Here is a 24,849-nt window from a genome sequence, read left to right as displayed (position 1 = left end):
TAGCCTGTTGAATACTACGCGAGAGCGCGAGCCGCCGAGCAGCGGCGTTGCTGACCACTTACGTGCACGTACCTTAAAGTGCGCAACAAGGTGAACTGGAAAAGTACCGTGGGTTTGGAAGCGCCACAAAGCGTCTAAATGCTAAAAGGAAATCAGCAACCTTAGCTTTCTCTGCGGCTGCTGCGTTGTATATTGTGACCGTGAGCAACACGAAAAGAAGAAACCGACTATTGTGGGTGAAAAAATTGTTGAACAGATGGAAGGAGAGGGGAACTTGTTCTTCAAATATAGAGGACGAATACTAGTTTTGAAACTGAGGATAAACGAAGATTCCTACTGGACCTTTTGCAACAGAAATTAGGAAAGCAGGACACTGATGTGAGAAGCAGTTACTTTTTGTGAGAAGTTATTGAATACACTAACAGTCCATGGTACTGGTGAATCGATCACTCAAAAAATTATAGTTAGGGTACGTGAATAGCCTAGCTACCAACTACACTTACGGACTGGGTGACATACCTTTTCTGGAAATACTGTGAACGCAGAGCTTTTGATTTCGTCCGCCGTTGCCTGCGGCGTACTTCGTTTATTGCTGTATCACGTTTGTTGCTGCTTTGATAACCTTTACTTCTGATGTCAGAAAGACACGGTTTCAGTTGATACTGTTTATTGAAAACATGCGTGTGCTATTTGCAGCAATTAGCCGTATTATTCCTTCATTCATCTCGAAACCACCTTGTCATTAGGAGCTACGAAGTGCAGAACTGGAGATGTCGTCTCCACTTGAAACCACATGTGTGATGGAGGCTACGGCTTCATCAGCGTATCATCGGATGCGCTTTCACGAATGGAATACGTAAGATGTAACGCTCTTTTTATTTCGTGAACGGTTTTAGATATCGAAACGAGTTTTTCAGCAAATGAAAGAACGTAAACGGGCACGTGCTGAAGCACGTAATAAAGAATCTGAACTCTTGTATCGATCGAGATGTCGACGCAAGTATGATCGTTTTTTTTTTCAAATAGAATGATGGGCATTTTTCAGTGACATCTGAGAGCGCTTGAAGTGACGAGTACAGTGATGTAATGCTTGTAAATTTTGAGGATGAAACTCTTCTCAACAGAATCCGAGAAATATTTTAAAATCGAAAAGCAGGTTGACCGAAATCGGCTATTTTGTTGTAAACAAGCTCATACCAGGCGACGTCGTTGTATTAAGCCTTTAGACTGCTTACTTGTCTACGCTGCAGAACTAGCAATAACTGGGTTGTCTAGCGGCGGGTCATTTATGCCCCAACATTGCTTGCATGCAGACCAGTACACCAATGACAATTTTACTTTTATACATCGAATATCAGGCTTCTGCTGTTTAAATGTTAATGGATAAACTGCCTGACGAGACTGTAGTTATTTCTACGAAAAACTGGAAGCGTACGCGCATTTGAAATAGTTTTCCTAAGCCCCAGCTGATGCGCCAGAAGCTAGCGTATGCCGTACTTCTATATGCAAAAATCGTAGCTGACTTGTATCTACGTCATGACATAGGAAATGTAGTTTTATCTTAGTAGCATAGGCATATATTGCTGCGTCAACCTGTAGCTTGGCTTCGTTAAACTGCAATAACCTACTCAGACGACATTCAGGTACACGAAATTAATTATTATTATTACCACATTGCCGTCTAATTTTAGTGCGTTTCTCGGACACTTTTGCGAAAGGTTTCAACGTCAATGCTAACAAGCGCTATATAACTGTAATTGCCCTTCCAAGAGCTATTGAATGCTGTTATGGAAAAATACACCGTTCAACTAAAAGATATTACATGCCCTTCAGCATCCTAACAATTGCAGAAAACCTCTTGACGATGTCTGGAACCGTTCAGTGTATAACAGGAGTGTTAAGTCTTACGAGACGCACCCTGTAGACTTGATTCGGTCCGTACTACATGTAGTGACAGCGTGAGGGAAAGGAGTTAGGATAGTCTGCGCAATTCTGAAGACCCGCGTGCGCTAAAAGAAACGTGGATATAGGTACTTAGCGCATCCAGCCAAGGTGACAATTAAGAAGTCTGCCACTGCTGCGTTTGAATCGCGTCATTTTTTTCCCCTATCTTCCACCAAAGGCTAGCATCGGTAGCTCTAATTGTGAGCCGGCCGCGCTGGCCATGCTGTAGTCCGGAACAGCGCGACTGCTACGGTCGCAGGTTCGAATCCTGCCTCGGGCATCGATGTGTGTGATGTCTTTAGGTTAGTTAGGTTTAAGTAGTTCTAAGTTCTAGCGGACTGATGAGATGTTAAGTCCCATAGTGCTCAGAGCCATTTTTTTTTCTAATTGTGATTCTGAGGAGAGCAGATGACGACGACGACGACGACGACGACGACGACGACGACGATACAGTATTCAAAGCGCGTATAGCCCGATATGACTTCACCGTATAGTGCAACATTTGTAGTTCGGTGAGTTGGTATGTGAAGTATTCAAATCGTTAATGACTTGCTAAGAAGTCATGTTATGACGGAATTGTTGGTGTCCATGGATAAATGTGTGAAACCAAAAGCGCATCAGATTTAATTATCACATGTTATATGTTGGTTAAACTCAAAGACGAGAACATAAATACGATAAGACAAAACAACTCATACAGTAGACACTTCTTTATAACTATGAAAATAATGGCTACCAGCATGTGGTGCATTCGACAACACAACAGAAAATGTAATCAGACTAATCGTTGTTGAATTGAGGCTTAGAACTTTCTTCCGGTGACCCCTTCAATTTGAGAGACCCTGAGGCCGAAAACCACGATGCAAGACTGGGGTTTACAAGTTGGTAACTGTGTTATAGTCAAGCAGTACGCCTATTTTGTATCAGATTGTAGAGTATTTATAGTAATATTAAGATATTTCATAAATGCTGCTTAGGTCGATGATACCGTAAATAAAGGATTCTTAAACAGAAGTATCAAATTAGAATTGTGTGTGTGTGTGTGTGTGTGTGTGTGTGTGTGTGTGTGTGTGTGTGTGTTTTATCTTTCAATAATATAATTGAAAGCGTTAAAGTATTTTCAGACGACCAATATTTGGGTCGACTTCTGTATAAACATTAAAATTATTTCTTCGATGAAGGATAGAGATGTCTCGGCGTACCCATAAAACAAGCCTGAACGAAGCTATGACTATGCCTCTGGCACCACGGTGCCGGCTTCGAGAGACAGTTTTTCGGCAGCGGAAAATGTGTTGCGTAACGCTTCCTCACATCGAGGAAGTTCCAGAGGCCTGTTAAGCGTGCGTTGCTTAACCGTCTCTACTGCTGGAGGTCTTCGTGAGGGGGAACGTGGTTTTGTTCAAATTTACTGCCACGCCGAAAAACATTTTTTTTTAATTCTGCCGTATTCAATGAAGTTCCAAAGTAATGGTTAGAAGAAGAGATTGTAAATAGCGTGTTACTGCGATTCCTATCAAGAACGTCCAAGTGTCCGAAAGCGTACTTTAAGTGAACGTACATCATTGTACAGTTGTCACGTTCTGTTTTAGCTGTAAACTGAAGTGGAGAATAAAACTTACCACAGCTTCAGTGATGGGTTAGTTTTTGGGTGTGGAACAGGAGCATTTGCTTGTGAGCTGTTTCTGTACAATGGTCACATAGATCAAGCCATGGTGTTGCTGGAATAGCAGGTGACAATAACGGGAAGACATAATTACTGTAGCATTCAAATGACTCAGTATGGTGAAATTACAAATGCCTTTCTTCAAAACCATTCTGCCCTGCAACTGGAAATTGTTAAATTTTGAAATTAAAATGTTACTTTTGATACCCAGGTATATCTTTATTTCACAGGACAAACGTCATAAAATATAGCCGTCCTACCATTAAGAAGCAGGATCACTGACAATAACCGGTAGTGAAAGTATTCCACTCGCACCATCCTCCACTCTCTTCAACAATTCCATGAATAATCATCGAAATATATTCAGCCCATGTCGATTCATGTCCGCCACCGAATAGGACTAAAACAAACTTTCAGAAATTAGCGAGCGAGCTGTAGGGCGCTATGAAACCGGTGGTATGGGCATCGAAGCAGCCCGGTGTAAGGGACGTGGTGGGTTCGATGTATACCCATTATCGACGAGGGCAATGCTTGTTCACTACTGTAAGCGCGGGGCACATCTGGAACATCTCGCGAGCAGATGTGCACATTTAACTCAGTAGAAACCTGCTTAACTGCCATTTGTACAGCCTTTCCGCCGAATCGACCTAGGAACTCTCTGAAGCGAACGCGTTCGCTGTGAATGTTTCCAAAGAGCGTATCAAGATGGTACCAAAAAATCGTCTTGGTGTCTGTTAAACATTTACGCTTTGATAACAGTACCAGAGCGTTGGCATTTGGGCTGCTGACAGGATACCGAGTATCATCATCATCATCATCATCATCATCATCATCATCATCATCATCATTTAAGACTGATTATGCCTTTCAGCGTTCAGTCTGGAGCATAGTCCCCCTTACAAAATTCCTCCATGATTCCCTATTCACTGCTAACATTGGTGCCTCTTCTGATGTTAAGCCTATTACTTCAAAATCGTTCTTAACCGAATCCAGGTACCTTCTGCTTGGTCTACCCCGACTCCTCCTACCCTCTACTGCTGAACCCATGAGTCTCTTGGGTAACCTTGCTTCTCCCATGCGTGTAACATGACCTCACCATGTAAGCCTGTTCGCCCTCACTGCTACATCTATAGAGTTCATTCCCAGTTTTTCTTTGATTTCCTCATTGTGGACACCCTCCTGCCATTGTTCCCATCTACTAGTACCTGCAATCATCCTAGCTACTTTCATATCCGTAACCTCAACCTTGTTGATAAGGTAACCTGAATCCACCCAGCTTTCGCTCCCATACAACAAAGTTGGTCGAAAGATTGAACGGTGCACAGATAACTTAGTCTTGGTCCTGACTTCCTTCTTGCAGAAGATAGTAGATCGTAGCTGAGCGCTCACTGCATTAGCTTTGCTACACCTCGCTTCCAGTTCTTTCACTATGTTGCCATCCTGTGAGAATATGCATCCTAAGTACTTGAAACCGTCCACCTGTTCTAACTCTGTTCCTCCTATTTGGCACTCAATCCGTTTATATTTCTTTCCCACTGACATTACTTTCGTTTTGGAGATGCTAATCTTCATACCATAGTCCTTACATTTCTGATCTAGCTCTGAAATATTACTTTGCAAGCTTTCAATCGAATCTGCCATCACAACTAAGTCATCCGCATATGCAAGACTGCTTATTTTGTGTTCACATATCTTAATCTCACCCAGCCAGTTTATTGTTTTCAACATATGATCCATAAATAATATGAACAACAGTGGAGACAGGTTGCAACCTTGTCTTACCCCTGAAACTACTCTGAACCATGAACTCAATTTACCGTCAACTCTAACTGCTGCCTGAGTATCGATGTAAAGACCTTTAATTGCTTGCAAAAGTTTGCCTCCTATTCCATAATCACGTAGAACAGACAATAACTTCCTCCTAGGAACCCGGTCATATGCCTTTTCTAGGTCTATAAAACATAGATACAATTCCCTGTTCCACTCGTAACACTTCTCCATTATTCGTCGTAAGCTAAAGATCTGGTCCTGACACCCTCTAAGAGGCCTAAACCCACACTGATTTTCATCCAATTTGTCCTTAACTAATACTTGCACTTTCCTTGCAACAATGCCTGAGAAGATTTTACCCACAACGCTGATCAAAGATACACCTCTGTAGTTGTTACAATCTTTTCTGTTTCCATGTTTAAAGATTGGTGTGATTACTGCTTTCGTCCAGTCTGATGGAACCTGTCCCGACTTCCAAGCCATTTCAATTATCCTGTGTAGCCATTTAAGACCTGACATTCCACTGTATTTGATGAGTTTCGACTTAATTTCATCAGCCCCAGCCGCTTTATTGCACTGCAATCCACTGACCATTTTCTCCACTTCCTCAAATGTGATCCTATTTCCATCATCATTCCTGTCCCATTGTACATTGAAATCTGAAACATTACTGATCGTATTTTCACCTACATTGAGCAACTCTTCAAAATATTCCATCCATCTGCCCAAGGCATCAACAGGATTCACCAGCAGTTTTCCTGACCTGTCCAAAATACTTGTCATTTCCTTCGTACCTCCCTTTCGAAGACTGCTAATTACACTCCAGAATGGTTTTCCAGCAGCTTGACCCAAGGTCTCCAACCTGTTTCCAAAGTCTTTCCAAGATTTCTTCTTGGATGCTGTAATTATCTGTTTGGCTTTGTTTCTTTCTTCAACATGACTTTCTCTGTCTAGCTGAGTTCTAGTATGTAGCCATTTTTGATATGCCTTCTTTTTCCTTTTACAGGCTGCCTTGACTGTGTTATTCCACCAAGCTGTTCGCTTCATCCTATCTTTACACACTACTGTTCCAAGACATTCTTTGGCCACTTCTAGTACTGTGTCCCTGTACCTTGTCCATTCCTTTTCAAGTGACTGCAATTGACTACATTCAACTAACTGGTACCTTTCTGAGGTCACTGTTATTTACTTGTGTCTGACTTCCTTATCCTGAAGTTTCTCCACTCTTATCCTCCTACACATGGACCTGACCTCCTGCACTTTCGGCCTCACAATCCCAATTTCACTGCAGATTAAATAGTGATGAGTGTCGTCAAAGAATCCCCTGAATACACGTGTGTCCCTCACAGCCTTCCTGAATTCCTGATCTGTTATTATATAGTCAATGACATATCTGGTTCCCCTGCCTTCCCAAGTATACCGGTGAATGTTCTTGTGTTTAAAAAAGGAGTTTGTGGTTACTAGGCCCTTACTGGCACAGAAATCCAAGAGCTGTTTCCCGTTCCTGTTGGCCTCCATATCCTCTCCACACTTACCCATAACCTTTTCATACCCTTCTGTTCGATTTCCAATCCTGGCATTAAAATCACCCATGAGCAGAACACTGTCCTTGTCCTTTACTCTAACAACTACATCACTGAGTGCGTCATAAAAACTATCCATCTTATCTGTCCCTTCACAATGCGAATATACTGACACAATCCTAATTTTCTTGCTAGACACTGTCAAATCTATCCACATCAGTCGTTCGTTTACATACCTTATTGCAACTACACTGGGTTTCATTTCTTTCCTGATGAAAAGCCCTACACCCCATTGTGCTATTCCTGCTTTGACTCCTGACGGGTAGACCTTGTATTCTCCCACTTCCTCTTCTTTCTCATCCCTTACCCGAATGTCACTAACAGCTAAAACGTCCAATCCCATCTTACTTGCAGCCTCTGCCAGCTCTACCTTCTTCCCAGAGTAGCCCCCATTGATATTAATAGCTCCCCATTTGGTTACCATTCGTTTGCCGAGTCGTATCTTAGGAGTCCCTGGTTTGTCAATTAGAGGTGGGACTCCGTCACCTCCAAAGGTCCGAGGCATTTTGCTCTGATTGTTGCCAGCATATTTATAGTACCAGGGAAGCATGTTGCTAGCCTTACTTACCGAGTACAAAAAAAAAAAAAAAAAAAAAAAAATTGGGTCCAAAAGTTGAAAACGTTGTCGCCTCCGCATAGTATGATGGCTGGGATATCGTGTTACTAAGGGATAATTTTAGGTGGGTAGCATACCTCTGCGTCAGCGTAAATTCCAGCAAGTATCATCTGTACAGAAATAGTTGTACACGTAATATGACGTACAGAAAGTAAGAACGAAACAAACTACTGTAAGCTTCTCAGATTCTGAGTAGCTGTTTGAAGTTGTTTCAAAGTGCAGACTTGTTAATAGTTCATGGTAAAACATAAGCATTGGAAACATGAGTCATAAATTGACACTCGTATTCTTTGAAAATCATACTGCTGAAATACACCAAATAATAATAATTTACGTTTTCTATTACAATTTTAATGACATTTTGCAGGACTCCAATGATCTAGCGAAAAACTGATAACTGCCTCCAGTTTCAACTCTACATGTCCGCTACTGTAGGAGCCAGCGAAGAAACAAACAAGGGAGAAAAGTCGCTATGGCCAGTGGCAGGAAACCAAAACAATCTGTACATTACCCTTTCAAATTAATACACACTTTATTTCTAAAAAAGGAAAGAAACATAACTTCTCATTATGAAGTGGCTTCCTGTACCTCTTACATACAAATACTTAACTTTTTATTACTACTCGCAGACCGCAGGCTAAGTATCATCTTACTGTTACGAAGTACTCATGCTCTCGAAGTCTGCGATCGAACTCGTGCCGACCAGCGATGGGCGGCTGCTTAAGTCAGCGTTGACCGGGGGGGGGGGGGGGGGGCTGAACCCATGACCCATGTCTTCCTGAGGTGTGGCACTGCCCGCTCTTTGCATTGGCGTTCGGGTCAGCGCCTTGTTGAGCCATTTTCGGCGCTGTGCTGGTCGGTGTGCAGTCGATGCTTTAGGACTGCACACTACAAACTCTCCTACTACAAGAAGTAAATTTTATATGCGTTGTAGTAACAATTAAACAGAACTTCATAGCGGATGGACAACAAATTTTCATGTATTCGACCGTGACTCGAAACCATATTCATGCAGGCTAAAACATAGAGATTTGTCGTGTCTGTATCATCTTGAATGTTCTTCTGTATGGATTTTGGCAATATTAGTGACAGTTGGTGGCCAGTTTCCCTTCATCACGCCACCACTCACCCCGCTGCTGTACCCCATCTGTCTCAGTCTTCAGTAAATCTCGTGTTCAAGTATGACAACGTTTTCTAAATGTTTGCGTAGCGTGTGTTTGAGGCAGGACGCGGGTACCAGCCCGCTATTTACATAGTTGGATGAGTGGAAACCGCTTAAAAACCATATCCAGAATATCTAACTCGATAGCTATCGTCGTTAATCCGAGAAGCGGATTCGATTCGGGTTAGGATCGCCTCCCCGAATTCTGGAAGCGGCGCATTAACGCGCTCGACTATGCGGTCGGGTCGTCTGTATTATTTTAAGAGTTGATAAAAAAAGTCGAAGGCACTTGGAATTCACGTGCGAGAAGGCAATAAATTTTAAAATTAGATAATTAAATTTTTTGTTAAGTCCAATGACCTGGTCTGATGCAGCTCTCGACGCTAATCTATCCTTTAAAATCTCCTTCATCTCTGCACGCCACTACAACGCACATTCTCTGGAACCAACTTGTTGTAGTAAAATATTGGGGCCCCTACCCCCATGCCTCGTGCTATCTCTGCACTGAGATGACAGTCATGGAATACCTCCTAATATCGTGTCGGACCTTATTTCCACGACGTAGTGAAGCAACAGGACGGGGCATGCACTCAAGTCGTTGGAAGTCCCCTGCAGAAGTATAGAGTAATGGTGTCTCAACAGCCGTCCGTAGTTACGAAAGTGTTCCTGGTGCAGGATTTTGTGTGCGAACTGGCCTGTCGAGTATGTCCTATAAATGTTCGATGGGATTCATCTGGGTAACCAAACCATTCACTCGAATTGTCCAGAGTGTTCTTCAAACCAATCGCGAACAGTTGTGGCCCATTGACATTGCGCATTGTCGTCCATAAAAATTCAATCGTTGAATCGTTGTTTGGGAACATGAAGTCCGCGAATGGCTGCAAATGGTCGCAAAATAGCCGTGGACCAGTGGACGTAGTCCATTCCAAGTAAACACAACCCACACTGTTATGCAGCCACCACCAGCTTGCACAGTACCTTGCTGACAACTTGGGTCAGCGCCACACTCGAACCCTACCATCGGCTCTTACCAACAGAAATCAGGACTGGCCACTATTTTCCTAGTCCTCTAGGGTCTAACTGAATTGGTCACGAGCCGAGGAGATGCGGAGCAGGCGATGTCGTGCTGTTCAGGGGCCATCAGACGTTCAGCAATATTGTCAACCTGTCCAATATATTGACCGTCTGAAGGCGCGAATTGACGTACTGTCAATACTTGAAATATTTTACGAACAGTATTGATGGATTCAGAGTATTCAGTATTGTCAATACATACTGAACGTGTGAGGTGAAGTGTTGACGTTTGACAATATTCTACGTTCAGATGCCGGCCGGAGTGGCCGAGCGGTTCTCGGCGCTTCAGTCTGCGGTCGCAGGTTCGAATTCTGCCTCGGGCATGGATGTATGTGGTGTCCTTAGGTTAGTTAGGTTTAAGTAGCTCTAAGTTCTAGGGGCTGATGATCTCAGATGTTAACTTCCATAGTGCTCAGAGCCATTTGAACCATCTACGTTCAGATGTTGACTGAGCTTCAGGAACCAGCCACGCGGCGTTAGTGTACACTGTTTTTTTTTCCATTTCGTCGTTTTGTGTAACACATTTCAGATTCAATTTCTAAAGTCTTTTAACACAAAAGATTTTTAATAGGCCTATGCAAGGACAATCATTGTACATACCACTTTAGGATGGTTAACGGAAGATTCCATATGACACTGCTTACTTTATTAAGCTGAAAATGTAGTATAGATTGGTGTATTACATAGCAGAGCGGAAAAACGCTCTCATTTCAGAAACACGTCATATCACTAGTAAGACGTCTGCGAAATATTTCACCAAATAATCGCAAAAACAATGTTGTACGTTAATTGTCTGTACAGGTCCTTGCCAGGCAGATATAATTGCTTCACAGGTTTCCACAGAAATTCACTAATTATTCTAGTGATATTACAGAAATAAAATTCGAGCGTTAGAATGACCTGCCTGTCACCAGAAATAGCTTGAGTTACTACTAATCTCTTGTCGTCTGGGACTGCCTCTCTTATCGACGTATTTTGCTTTTCTACATTATCTTAGGGCTCATTGGAAAATAATTTATGCCGGGTTCGTGATTGACCACTCTCTCTCTCTCTCTCTCTCTCTCTCTCTCTCTCTCTCTCTCTCTTCTCCACTCTCGGACCCATGTCGTATTTTTCGTTGTATGCAAGCTATCGCTATTATAACTGCAGCACACACGCTTTCTTTTGGACGTTAGACTTCTTAACATCGTAAAATCGCGTTGTAACTGGCAATATTTGTCAGTGTTTCTGACTGTGTGAGGTCGCTTCAATATATTGAAGATTTGACGGGTGTCAATAAATATCGAAAGCGTGCAGGCCCCTTTAGGAAGTCATTCGAGTCTGTTGTCTGCTGCTATATTCCATTAACGCCAAATTTCGCCACCCTATCCTAAGGGATACGTTCGTCGTACGTCCCACGTCGATTTCTGCGGTTATTTCGTGCAGTATTGCTGGTCTGTTAACACTTACAACTCTGCGTCAACACCAATGCTCTCGGTCGTTAGTGAAGGCCGTCGCCCACTGCGTTGTCCGTGGTGCGAGATAATGGCTGAAATTTTGTATTTTCGGCACACTCTTGACACTATGGATCTCGGAATATGGAATTCCCAAACGATTTCCGAAAGGGAATGTCCCATGCGTCTAGCTCCCAACTACCACTGCGCGTTCGAAGTCTCTTAATTTCCGTTGTGTGGCCACAATCGCATCGGAAACGTTTTCGCATGAATCTCGTGAGTACAGATGACAGCTTCACCAATGAACTGCCCTTTATACCTTGCGTATGCGATGCTACCGCCATCTGTAGATGTGCATATCGCTATCCCATGACTTTGTCACCTAAGTGTATTAATATCATCTCAGTATGTGTCCCCTCGACCGACCCATTCCTTCAGATAGATTGTGTAATAAAGTTGGATGCAGTTCCTCATTAGTTATTACATCCACTCATGCAGTCTTCAGCGTTCTTAACACATCTCGGAAGTTACTATTTTCAGTACAAGCCTGCACTCCAGACAGGCACCTTCAGAAAAACAGTTCCTAGCATTTAAATTTATATACCATGTTAACAAAGTTATCGTTATGAGAAATATTGTGCTTGTTAGTATCAATCGGCACTTAATGCCCTCTCGAAGTCTGCCGTCGTCACTTAATTTTCTGTCCAAATAGAGAAAAACATTTACTATTTTTAGTATCCCATTTCCTAATTGCCGCAGCATCTTCAGATCCAGTTCGACTGCATTCTATTACCCATGTTTGACTTTCGTTGATATTCATTTTGTAATCTCTTTTCAAGACACTGTCCATTCCATGCAGCAGATCATCCAACTGTATTACTGTCTCTGACAGAATTACAATGTAATCGACAAAACTCGGGAGTTAAGATGTTGTCTCCCTTTCTAAATTTCGCCTACGTTTCTTTACTACTTGACCAATGTACAGAATGAAAACACCGGGAAGAGTCTACAGCTGTGTTTCAGTCCCTTCCCAACTACAGCTTCGCTTTCAAGTTCTTCGACTCTTAGAACTGCAGGCTGGTACAAGTCTTTTATCCATTCGTATCTGTCAAGAACTAACATTTTGCTGCATTAAGAGGATACACGATCTCGATACATTTTTGTAATGCAGGGCAACACTGAAACGCCTTGTACCAACATATATTCGTCCATTACATACATTGTGCAAGTTGTCTGTCTTTATCCCGTACATGATTTCGTCTGTAGAGCACACTGTGGGGATTTTGGTGTATATTAGTGAGCCGTATCGTACTGCTAGATCCAATATTACCTTTTAAATTGTTAGCAATAATGTCAAACTACGTGAACTGTCAAAATACTTTCCGGTGTTTTGTGAAGAGCCGTTACGACTAATGTGAGCGTGAGTAGCTTAACTCCATGGAAACGGGAACTGATGCTGGCTTCGGTCTGCCCCGGCCGTCATTGCGCTATTTCCAGGCGGTCCCGCATATCTGACTCCGCGGCCGCGATGTTGGTTCATTGACGCGCAACGTGTAAAAATACCACGTCGCCACGCCACGGCATGGTGCTGTGGAGGGATCAGTGGGCGTGGCCGGCGGCGGCACCACCACCACCACCACACACGGTTGCGCGGATGCATAATGTAACACCTTTATGGAATCCGCCTGCCGCTGATCCGTTCCGCTCTCCAACTTTATCAACGCAAATCACGCCTGGTCGCCTGTTAAAATTGTACCGCATTTTCACGCCCAGTAAATGGCCGGGGAACGAAACACCAGGGGAAAGAAGCATTCCTGCTGATTCTAGGCCTCGTGTGTTAAAATTGCAGCACCATGTGAGTCGCATTAACTCTATACAACAAATGTAGTATTTTATGAATGATTAAGCGTATATAAATCTTACATATATCTGACCTGTCGTTCAGTATACTCTGTCCAGCCACATTGTGACAACCTGTCAACAGCCTGAATAACATTCTTTTTGAAGTGCGGACCACAGCAAGACGTGCAGGAAGAGTCGGTGAGGTTCTAGAAGGCACGGACAGGGATATGTAGCCATGCCGAGTTCAGTGCCGTAGGTTTCTCGGTTGAAGATCAGTGATGCAAACAGCTCGATTGAGGTGGTCCCACAGAACCTGTATTCGGCTTAGACCCTGGGAGTTCGGTGGCCAGGCAAGTACTGTGACACGCTGTATTGTTGCAGGTTGTCAGTTTTTAGTCTGATGGAGCGTGAAACGTGATTTATCTGAAAATGCCATATTCCCTCTCTCAGTGGACGTTTAATTACGCTATTGGCGTGGAAATTCCAGCCTTAGTCTCCGATCAACAGCACTCAGCATGGGTTCATGAACGTAACGCCAGCTGCGGAGGCCCATACGCAGCAACGTTCGTTGAACGGACATTGTTGGTAGCCCCTAGGTTCATCTGGGTAGTCAGTTGCTGAACTGTTGCACATCTATTCGCCTGTACACATCTCCGCAGCCCGTCGTTCACATTATTTGCGTGGTTCACCACAGTTGCCTCGGCGCCGGTTCTGGATAGCGCCATTTTTAGCCATGCACGGTTAACTTCAACCACGGCGGGACACGAACAGTGTACAAATGCAGCCGTTGCGGAAAAGCGTCTATCGTTGGCCCGAAAGTCAATGTTCATGTCCTTTTGGACGTCAGAGAAATCGCTACGTCTCCGCAGTACGAGGACGACTGCATCGTTTTCCGTGTCCTCCGATACGCTTATTATACACTCCACTCCTAGTTGCTGCCATCTGTCACTTGTGTGTGGTTATTGCACGTCGATTCTAACAAAGGCGGTGGTCACATTAATGTGACGGGACCGTGGCAGTATGGAAGCCCCTCATGCTGCCGCCAGGGCCTCTAAGTCTCATGGCATCAAATCCTGTACGTTTCTCAGGATCTCCCTCCATGCACCCTTCTTGCGAATATACAAATAAAATAACTGGTTTCTGGAGAGCCATGATGGACGAGTTCCCGTCCAGCCATTCTCCAGACAAGTTAGATGGCTAACGAATGGGTCAGGGAAACGAAGTAATACCCATAATTATTTTTAAAGACGTCGTGTGTAGTTCCCTGAAGAAGGGACCTAGTGCTCTGAAAATCAAGTGTTTCGATAGTGAATCTTCTTCTCTGCAGCGGAGTCGGCACTGATGTAGAATCAGTGCCTGGCGACCCAGGACGGACTCGACCCCGGAACGTTGCCATCGACGTGCATAGCTTTCGCAGACTGAGCTAACCAGAGACGACTCACGACCCGTCCTCACAGCTTCAGTTCTGTTCCGATCCAACATATGATTTGAATATCCTTAATTGCTTCCAATACCTACAAACGGAGATGGGGCATAGTTGTGTCCACTACACTTCGCACAGTCACGCTTACGAGGCAAGGCGGTTTTTTTTTTTTTTTTTAAAGATGTGGTACATGAAGTTCAGAAATAAAATAAGGAAATCGATACAACACTCAAAAATTCTCAAGGAGATGGACTTCTAAGTTTCCCTGACGTTTCTAATACCCTGCAGCAAGTTGTTGTTCTGAGGGGTCGCGTGCTTCGGTGGTAAAATGATTGCCTACTACATGGGTGACATGAGGTAGATTCAGAGCTTTGATAGATTTTTAAACAAAGGTTCATATTCCATGAGCATGTCTAAGAACCGTAAAATACATAAGCATAAAAAAAATAATTTGTAGTTTCTTGGTTTAAACAATCTATTAATAATCGTTTATAAAAAAAGGCATAATATTTGCAATGGAAGTTAATTTTGTGTGCGGCATGTATCTAGAAATGAGGTAATTAGCATATATTTGATGAATTTTATATTTAAGTGACGTAAGTACTCAAAGTGAGCGGAGAAAAAGATAATGTAATAACCGAAAGAGTACTCGAACCAGTGATTAACCTGTCTCGATCCCTACTGACTTTTTTCATATTATGTATTTTACTACTCCTACTACTCCTTGGCGCTACAGCCCTCGTAGGGCCTTGGCCTCCATCTTCCAGTTCCCATCCTTGTCAAGTCCTTTTCCACGTTGTCTAGCCATCTGTCCTTAGTCTGCACCTTACATGACGTCCGCCGGATTTTCCCTTGAAAACTATCTTGACTGTACTGTTTTCCACCATTCTTTTTATTGTACTGCTATTTTATTTTTAGTTTTAACTCCCTGTTTTGATGTGCTGTGTCCAATCTTGCAATTTAAACAATACCAATTCTCTCACAATTCGGCTCTGAATTGAACTTTTGGGAACGGGCGCTGATAACCTCGCTGTTGTGCGCCCTAAAACACTAATAATAATAATCATCATCATCATTTTTTACATGTCCCAACCAACGTAGTTCATTACTCTTTACTTCAGTCACAATATCTGGTTTGTTGTACAACTCTCTGATCTCCTTGTTTGTGATTTTCCAAAAACCCCAATCAGTCACTGGCCCGCAGATTTTTCTAAGTATCTTCCTTTCCCGTCTCAGCAACAACACCACATCGTTTTGTGTCATAGTCCAGGTCTCCGAACCATACATCACCACTGGTCTGTGTATTTTACGCTTCACGGAAATACTCGTCGAACATGCACAGTTTTTTCAACATTTGCATCGGTCGTGAATCGAACCGAGGACTCCAAAGTGGGAGATTAGCATTATACCAGAGTCACGTCGCCTCTCGCAAATAAACTCTCCTACTTTACTTAAAAAATTCAGAAAACTTAAAAGTCGATTTTCCCGAGACTTTTTCTGCGTTGCATGTAAGTGCCGTGGAAGACTGATTTTTGAATTCTGAACTTCACGTATCAGAAATATAAAATATTACAAAAAAACAGATAGCCCTTGCTGGCCATTGTCATCTTTGTTGCTCACACGCTGCGGTCACCACTGTAGTGTCTGAAATTTACGTGGTCATAGTACATGCTGAGATAGGATAAACCGAAAACACATTTTACCGCCTGGACAGCCAATGACGGCGTTAATAACATGTCGAGTGCAGTCCGAAACGTTTGAGGTTTCATGACAATCGCCATAAGGAGCCTATACACACGACCCAACTTGCAGAAAATTAAAATGAAAATCGAATTTCGGGAACGGATTTTCGCTGCCATGTTATGCGTTGGGTCTGTATATATATTTTGCTTTCCTAATCAAATTCCGGTTTTTCGAGCGTCAGTTCTTCGCGAAGGGTGCCTGTAAAACAGCTCTTCAGATTTTGTTAACCCATTGAAGTGACGCTTGTAGTTTCCTACTTTTTGAACAAAAAAATTATTGTGGACATGAATTAACTATTGAGGATGAGGAGATAGTTTAATATCATAGTTTTAAACATCTTTATTCACTCCACTTAATCTGTGAAAAACTTTTCTCTCATATCCACCTGATCCACCTGCGTCATGCAATTTGTGAAAAAATGCGAAGTGATCGCTTATGGAAGATGATTGTACTCAAACATTTTGTGAACGTGGAGTGGTTGTAAATATTCCCGAATGGTAAAGATACATTCATGTTCCTGTGCACATAATTAGCGAATGTTTGATTATTAGCCATCGACAGTGTGCTAGAACCTTTGCCGCTAGCAAACAAAGAGGCTCTAGCTGTGTAGAAATTAACCACCTACTTAGGATACATGGTTGTTGCCAAGCAGATTTTGGTGATCCAGCAAATACATCGGTGTATGTACACCTTTCTGCATTGTTTTAGTTAAAAGAAGTAAACAGATTCCTGGTCAGAGCCAATTCTGTTACCTTTACTTCCACCACATAGTCACTTTACCACATTAACGAGCACTTTGAAAGCTAGTAGCAATCTGATAATGCAAGGTGCATTGGTATGAAGTGAAAAAGAGATTGTGGGAGCCGAAAGCCGGCAGCCAAACCCGATTTTCCAGAATAGGTATTGATGTGTTAACATGCGTGACGAACCAGAAGCAGAATCAGGAAGTGGCTGTACGGAAAGCTGTTTTTGGGACATAATACAAACTTATTTAAGGCAATGGGATTGGTACCACCAGTCTAGCCATCAGCAGACAGTTGGACACTGGATATGGCAGTTGTCAGCATTAACTCCGCAGATGAAGCTGTTCAATCAGTTGTAGCAAGACGATCAGATACAGTGTTAATACAGCACAGTGATGAAACTCCAGTACCCACCTAATACTGTGTGCAAATCGCTTCTATTTAATGGTTCTAAGTCTGCATCACTGTTGCAGTTGCAGAGTCCAACTCATTCCTGCCCCCCCCCCCCCCCCTCTCTCTCTCTCTCTCTCTCTCTCTCTCTCTCTCTCTCTCTCTCTCTCTCTCTCTCTCTCTCTCCATTCCACTTTGTGTGTCAACTCAAAATTTGCTGAGGGATGCTTAAAACTGATCTTTCTCGCTGCAGTACCTACATGTACATAATCTCTCACAGTCTTAACTCATTTATTGCAGGTAAAATACTCAATACATACTCAGAGTTTGGATTTGTTTCGACCATACATTGTGGTTTATGCAATTCTACTGATGCTGTTGAATGTCCTGGTGCGACTCGATAAGTCACAAACACCAGAATGCTGCATACTATTTTAAATTTAGGTTTTTCTGGAAGCCGGCAGCACATGCATGGTCAAAGATAGCCAATGCACAAACAATTTATAGGAACATCTGCCTACCCCGACTTGGCCCACATTGATTTTCCTCTCTTTGGGCAGCATTTTCCTCTTCCCAGCACAGTCCATTCCAGTTAGCAGGTGCAACAATAAATTTTCCAGCACACAGCCTCAACATGCCCTTCTTTGGAAGTAATTTTGTGCGTCAGTAGGGAATAGGGCCATTACAGATCTCGATATGCTTTATACAGGGTGAACATTTATAAAACTGACAAACTGCAGGTACGGATTCTTGACTGGAAATGGAGGGAGGAAGATGTCCAGAAGTGCATCGTTGCTTCAGTAGATGCTGCTGATGAAAGACTGTTCATCTGACCATGTGCCGTGTGTTCCTTTCGTGTTTCAGGCAGTATGATTGACACAGCGTACCGTAAACAGCAGAATGGTCTGGTGGTATTGTCAGGAACAAGCAGAGATGGTGTTTCTGTACGACAAAGCAGATGGAAACAGTCAAGAGGCAGCACGGTTACACCAAACCAAGTACCCTCATAGACACCAGTCATATCAAGCCCGTTTTGGATGTTATGATCATGGGTCCTATTTGAGAGACGTATGTGCAGGGAGGCAGCGGACTGAGCGTATGTCAGATTTGGAGGACAAGGTTCTATTGAGACGAATCCTAGTACAAGCTCCAAAAACATTGTGTCACTTACACAATGTGCAACTTACAAGGAATTCAAGGAACACAGGCAGAGGAACTGTCGTTAATCAGTGCCATCTACCATGGTGACAACACATTTTGGACACCCATTCATATGACCGTCTTCCCTCCGTTTCCATTCATTAATTCATCCCTGCAGATTGTCGGTTATTAATGTTCAATCTGTATAAAAAATAAAGTGAAATGACCACTAAAGATAGTAAAAGGAAAATTAAATGCCACAATGAAATTAATAGAAAAAAAACTGAAAGGAAATGTAACTCAACACTATGAAGATTGTGTACTAAAACATTATCCAAAGGTGTCTTGAGTTTTACTTCTCAGTCAGTGCATTTAACCGATAGGTTCAATAGATGGAAGTCAGAACTTGAGCATTGTGGCACAAGAAGAAAAGGGAAGAAAATGTGGTGGTACTTGAAATAGCTACTGTAATACTGTAACGTGGTTTGCAGAGTATAGATTACACATTGTGGAGCAAGCATGGAGTGTATAGTTGTTTCAAAAATTATTATATTAAAAAAATTGAAACACTTTTACTTACAGGCTGCAGCAGATTTGCTGATCATAAATTGAATAAAGAAAATACAGTGATTTATCCAGCAGATTTCTGCAGTTTTTTGATGATAACTCTTTCTTTGCAGGTGGACCAGCGTGATGTTCCGGGCATCGACTGTGCTTATTTAGCGATGGACACAGAGGAGGGAGTGGAAGTCGTGTGGAATGAAGTGCAGTTCTCTGAGCGGAAAAACTTCAAAGCCACAGAGGACAAGTTTCAGCAGGTTTTTGAGAATCTGACTCAGCTAGAGCATCCCAACATTGTAAAATTCCATCGGTACTGGACCGACACACACAACGACAAGCCACGGGTGAGACAGATTTGAAATGCTAAATACAGACGTGGAACCATTACATTGTACGTTTTTAGAGCAGACTTTTCTTTTTCTACAACTATGTTACAGTACTAGTTTCATTGTGAAGTTGTACCTTTTTGTGGTATAGTGAAACATAAATTATTATTTGTTTTATTTGTATTAATTTGGCATATTCTTTTAATGAACTAATACTACATTCAGTTGTTCAGAAAATTTTAGGAATGACAGATGTACTAACTTCCATGTACCAGGTAAGTGAACTGCTGTGTCGCAACACGAGAAGTTGTACCTGGAGTGGAGAGTATAAATATGATTACAACATTTCATGCTAGATTTTGCTGAGTTTCATTCCACTGTTTTTTATACAGTTAGCCCACTATGCAGCACTTATTGCAATTCAACACTACCATGGCCATTCTGAATAAACTATTTTTTACTGTCTGCCAAACTTTAGTGTTTCAGAAAATGAAAGTCTACGAGATTCCCACCTCATGTTCTCTTGTCCTTTGTACTGAGACTTCAGAGGATATGATGATGAAACAGGACCAACTCGTGCTTTTCAGATTCATCATTTGTGATGCACCTGAATTAAAATATCAGAGTATAAGCAGATAAACAGTAACAGCCAACTAATTTTTAATTTTCATGCATGTACTTCATCCCACATAAGAATGGTACTCTTGTGATGCCCATACCTCAACCAGTCATCCTACATGCACAATAAATGTGTTAGTCAAATAAGTTAACTTGACATGCCTGCCCTGTTATGTTCATAAATTTTTCTAGCAGTTTATTGTTACCTTTCCCTCCTTTGTTGATTTCTTTGCTGCCATTCCTTTTTGGCTACTGATAATAAAGATTGATTTGTTGTGCTTTTGAAATGTAGGGATGAGTTATGCAAAATAAATGTCTGACAAGAGGGTGAGTGGAATCACATTGTCATAGGTTAGTGTTCATTATGTACCTAATTTATATAGTCAAAGCAGGATTGCTTTGCTACTTGTTTAAGTGAACTAGTGTTGCAGTCAGAAGTTCTACCAGTTATCTTTATCTGCTTCCTGCTGTAAAGTGTCTCATCAGTGTCACTGCTGCTCCAAGTTTAACACACAAATTTGCTAGTTTTTTCTCTTTCTCACAATATTCTTCATTGTTTTATTCAAAGGCTGCTGTGTTTCTGATGTTCGAGGTTGTCGAGCATAATGATGGATAAGGCTCTTCACAAATGGGGCTATTGACACAATGCTTTCACTTCAAAATTTTTTTGAATTGTGGGCCTCACATTTGCCTTCCGTTATCAACTTGACAAAAAGAGTTACGTTTAGAAATGTTATACAATTTCAACTGAATAATGTTATTTTGAATATGTGTGTAGCTGTAGAAATTTCAGTGCTTTTCAGAAATACCCTCCTTTTTTCCATATAGGTAATTTTCATCACAGAATACATGTCTTCGGGTTCACTGAAGCAGTTCCTAAAGCGCACCAAGAGAAATGTTAAGAAGTTGCCACTTCAGGCTTGGAAGCGTTGGTGTACACAAATTCTTTCTGCATTGAGGTGAGTTGAGTTTTCTTAAATATCAGCAGCCCATTGGAATTATTAAATTTTTTAGGAAGAAACTTGTTTTGATATTGCAGACCTCTATAGGTGGCACCCGTAAATGGATAATTGGCGTAAATCAAGGAAAGCATGTTAGCCTGATACTCAAAGAATTCAAAATGCTTTTCGTGGTTTGTAGCTAAAAATGTCACCTTGGCAGACAGGTCTGCATTTTTGGTTAAATAAAGAAACTGTCTTTCTTACTTTATTAAACGATCTGAGAGAATGAGTTTGGGAAGTGTGTACACACCATATGGAACAAGTGATGATTTAAAAGTTGTTTATAAGCAAATATGATGCAAAAGATTTTAAAAAGTAGTGTGATGCCTAGCAAATAAAGGCACTGTTATGATTTAAATTAATATTTAATTGGTATTTTCGAACACTAAATAGCAGCACCAAAAATGAGCTACGTAGGTGTGTGCCAATAATACTAATAGGATTTAAGATTGTTCAGGAGGTCAGTCAGGAGAGGCTCATCCATGTTCCCTATGGCTTACACACGTGTCTTCTCATTCCTCATGAAAATGCAGTGTTCTCAGCATAGCAGAGCCCAGATGTCAACAGCAGCTGCAGCCCACGACCCTGCCGGGCCCTGCCCACAGTATACATCCATCTTTGTTGATGGGGTAAACGCTGATGTTTTTCTTTCCAGTTACATGCATTCCTGTTCTCCACCCATCATCCATGGGAATCTCACCTGTGATACCATATTTATTCAGCACAATGGCCTCGTGAAAATAGGATCAGGTAAAGTGAAGCAAAAGCAACTTTTTCTTACTGTCTTTAGTATTAAGACTTCCTTAGTTTTCGACAATCGTGGTGTCATCCCACACCGTGAGAATTCATTTCCTTGGATGGCTTTAGAACAGTCCTGGCCGATACGATTTTAACACACACACACAAGAACATCGGCCGTGCGCGGACGGTGTGGGTACGCAGTTCACTGCCGTGGTGATTTACTGCAATTGTAGGGGGGGGGAGCGCGGTTGTTCCGAAACGTAAGATAGTATTGTCTTTGTTATCCGACCGAGGTACTTGTGTGTGAAATCGGGCGGTGTGTATTGTTTGCAACAGGAAAAGTCAAAGCCATGCAAGGTAATATTCCAAAACTTGAACTAATAAAGATGTTTTAAATCTCTCCACAGTGGCTCCTGATGCTATTAATCACCACGTAAAGACGTACCAGGACAACATGCGCAATATGCATTTCATTGCTCCAGAATATGGAAGTAAGTATATACATTAGTTGCTATAATGTACCATTTACAATGTTCTCATCATTTGCCTTATGACCAACCCTCCCACATAAAGACTTGTACGTTGTTAAGGTCTCGGAGATTCTTTGAACAGGTGAGAGCTTTTTTGCTCATTTTCAGTCAGTCATCTTACATTTGAGGGACTCAAAAAGCATTGTATATCAAATTCATCTTGCCTAAAGTACACGGCTTACAGGGGATTTTACTAATATTTCACTAGAACTTGGTTTGTTTGTTAGTGTTCATTACTTCAGACAGATATTACAAAGAGAGTATGCAGCTTCCTGGCTGCAGCACCAAGAGCAACTTCCAGAACGAAGGACAACTGCTTCAGATTAGCCCCTGGAATTCTTCCCTTCCATATTTTCTTTAGCACTTATGCAACTTCTTTATCCTTTTCTCCTCTTCCCCCAGTTGTTTTAGCGCCCTGTTCTCATCTGTTCTGTATACAAATTGCTTTCAACTTTTTACTTAAATGCTATCAATGTGGTACACCAATATTTCTTGTTTGCCCCCCGGTAGCTGAATGGTCAGCTTGACGGATTGTCAATCCTCTGGGCTCCGGTTCGATTCCCGGCTTGGTCAGGTAATTTTCTCTGCCCAGGGACTGGGTGTTGTGCTGTCCTCATCATCATCCTTTCATTTTCATCGACTGCAGATCGCCAAAGTGGCGTCAAATTGAAAGACCTGCACCGGGTGAATGTTTCGCCCAATGGGGGGGACCCTAGCCATACAGTTAAATAAATAAATAAATAAATAAATAAATAAATACTCATTATTTCTTTTGCGTTGTGATGCATCGTGCACGTTTGGACGTACAGTAAGAAGCTGAAACACTGTAACTGACATCAATAATAGAAACTGTGGAAGAATTAGTTACCAAAAAGAAGATACAGTGAAATATACTCACATTGTGCTCAGAGACATTCCATGATAAAAGATACAGTCTCCAGCAGAAATAAAAAATTAATTTCAGCCTTCTTTATGGATCAGTGTTGAGGACTGGGCTGTAATTTTATGACAACTTTGGCTAATGCTTACAGAGAGTAATTTTAAAGTTCATCACTAACTACCTGTGTAGCTACATAGGCAATATTAGTTGATGGGTAGATGGACAGGAAGGATTGCTGGAATAGAACATTCCATTGTGAGTCTGGCCCTAGGCATCCACATGAGAGAGGCGGGGAGGGGGGGGGGGTTTAGGTAGCATTTTGCATGCTCCCCCCACCCCACCCCCGCGTTCTGGAGAACAAAGTTGTGGGTAACCACCATGAAGTTTTTTGTGTCACATACAAAATTTTGTTCTTATTGCATGATGTAATGGCCTATTGGTCCCTTTCTCCTATCTTAACTAAGCCTATCCTTCTCATGTTATTCCTCCAGTCAACTCCAGTTACAAGTAAAGAGTAGGTGGGGGGAGGGGGGTGTCCCTTAGGCATTGGGAAGCCAGTCTCCCTAGGGGGGGTAAACCTTCAAAAGAAAATCTGGAAGGCTGAACAAATGAAGTTTCCCAATTGCTACTAGTACCCAAAAAGCTGTGGTCAAGGTCGGATACACTAATGATCAACACAGCAGTTTGAGAGGTTAAGAATAACTGGATTGCTAATACAATTAAGGTAGTAGCATGGAATGGCAGAAGATTAACGAAAAAAAGAAGAGAAGTGGGCAGAAATTTTAGAGAAACAAGGAACCACAGCTGGAAGGTAACACACATGATAATATTTGGTGTTCTCAATTGGAACAGAAAAGTAGGAGAGAACAAGCAAATGGCTTAACATTTACATGCATAACAGATCAGAGAAGTGAATTACAGAATGTCATTATATCAGTGAAAAAATTGTGATTATCATTGCAGTTTATGCATCTCACGAAGGCAGGGGAGGGGAGCAAAAGTCTCCAAATTTTGTTTATGAACTGCAATCAGTTTTGGTCAAGTGTAACGATAAACATCAAATAATACTGACAAGCAATTAAAATGGAAAAAGTCAGGAATAAACCTATCCCAAACATTTTAGGAATCATTGGAGAAAACATCTTAAACAGTGGGAAAATTGCAGAGAGATTTTATTTCTTGTAACTAATACTTTTTTCCACAAAAAAAAGCAGCCATAAAGATACATGGTCAGCTCGGGAAGTTAACTCTCTTATTGACTATGTAATCATTAATGAAAAATTAGAAGGCAAGGTAAGATACACAAGGAGGCACAGTGAATATGACATAGTTTTGGACCATTTCTTGCTTATATCTGAAATAGGTATCTACACTAAATGAAGAAAGAGCAAAAAACTGACAAGAAAGATACCTACAAAGTATATCTTGGTTCAAATGGCTCTGAGCACTATGCGACTTAACTTCTGAGGTCATTGGTCACCTAGAACTTAGAACTAATTGAACCTAACTAACCCAAGGACAGCACACACATCCCTGCCTGAGGCAGGATTCAAACCTGCGACTGTAGCGGTCTCAGCTCCAGACTGTAGCGCCTAGAACCACACAGCCACTCCTGCCGGCACAAAGTATGTCTATTAAATGAAACTAGCATATGAGATCTGTATCG

At 42.0% G+C, this 24,849-nt stretch overlaps 1 protein-coding gene across 2 annotated transcripts in view; it reads left to right on the top strand.

Annotated features, from left to right (window-relative positions):
* The window catches only part of LOC126171387 (nuclear receptor-binding protein homolog), a 456,634-nt gene that overhangs the window by 351,850 nt on the left and 79,935 nt on the right, over positions 1 to 24,849 (top strand). For both annotated transcript variants that reach the window (XM_049920795.1, XM_049920796.1), the window contains 4 exons: positions 19,207 to 19,431; positions 20,860 to 20,990; positions 21,688 to 21,782; positions 22,181 to 22,264. In XM_049920795.1, coding sequence (XP_049776752.1) covers positions 19,207 to 19,431; positions 20,860 to 20,990; positions 21,688 to 21,782; positions 22,181 to 22,264 — 535 coding nt within the window. The remainder of the gene's footprint in view (positions 1 to 19,206; positions 19,432 to 20,859; positions 20,991 to 21,687; positions 21,783 to 22,180; positions 22,265 to 24,849) is intronic.

Source organism: Schistocerca cancellata, chromosome 1, assembly GCF_023864275.1.
Source record: "Schistocerca cancellata isolate TAMUIC-IGC-003103 chromosome 1, iqSchCanc2.1, whole genome shotgun sequence".
NCBI classification, from domain to species: Eukaryota; Metazoa; Arthropoda; class Insecta; order Orthoptera; family Acrididae; genus Schistocerca; species Schistocerca cancellata.
The sequence above is the reverse complement of the archived record's forward strand: the minus strand, read 5'-3'. Positions and strand labels throughout refer to the sequence as shown.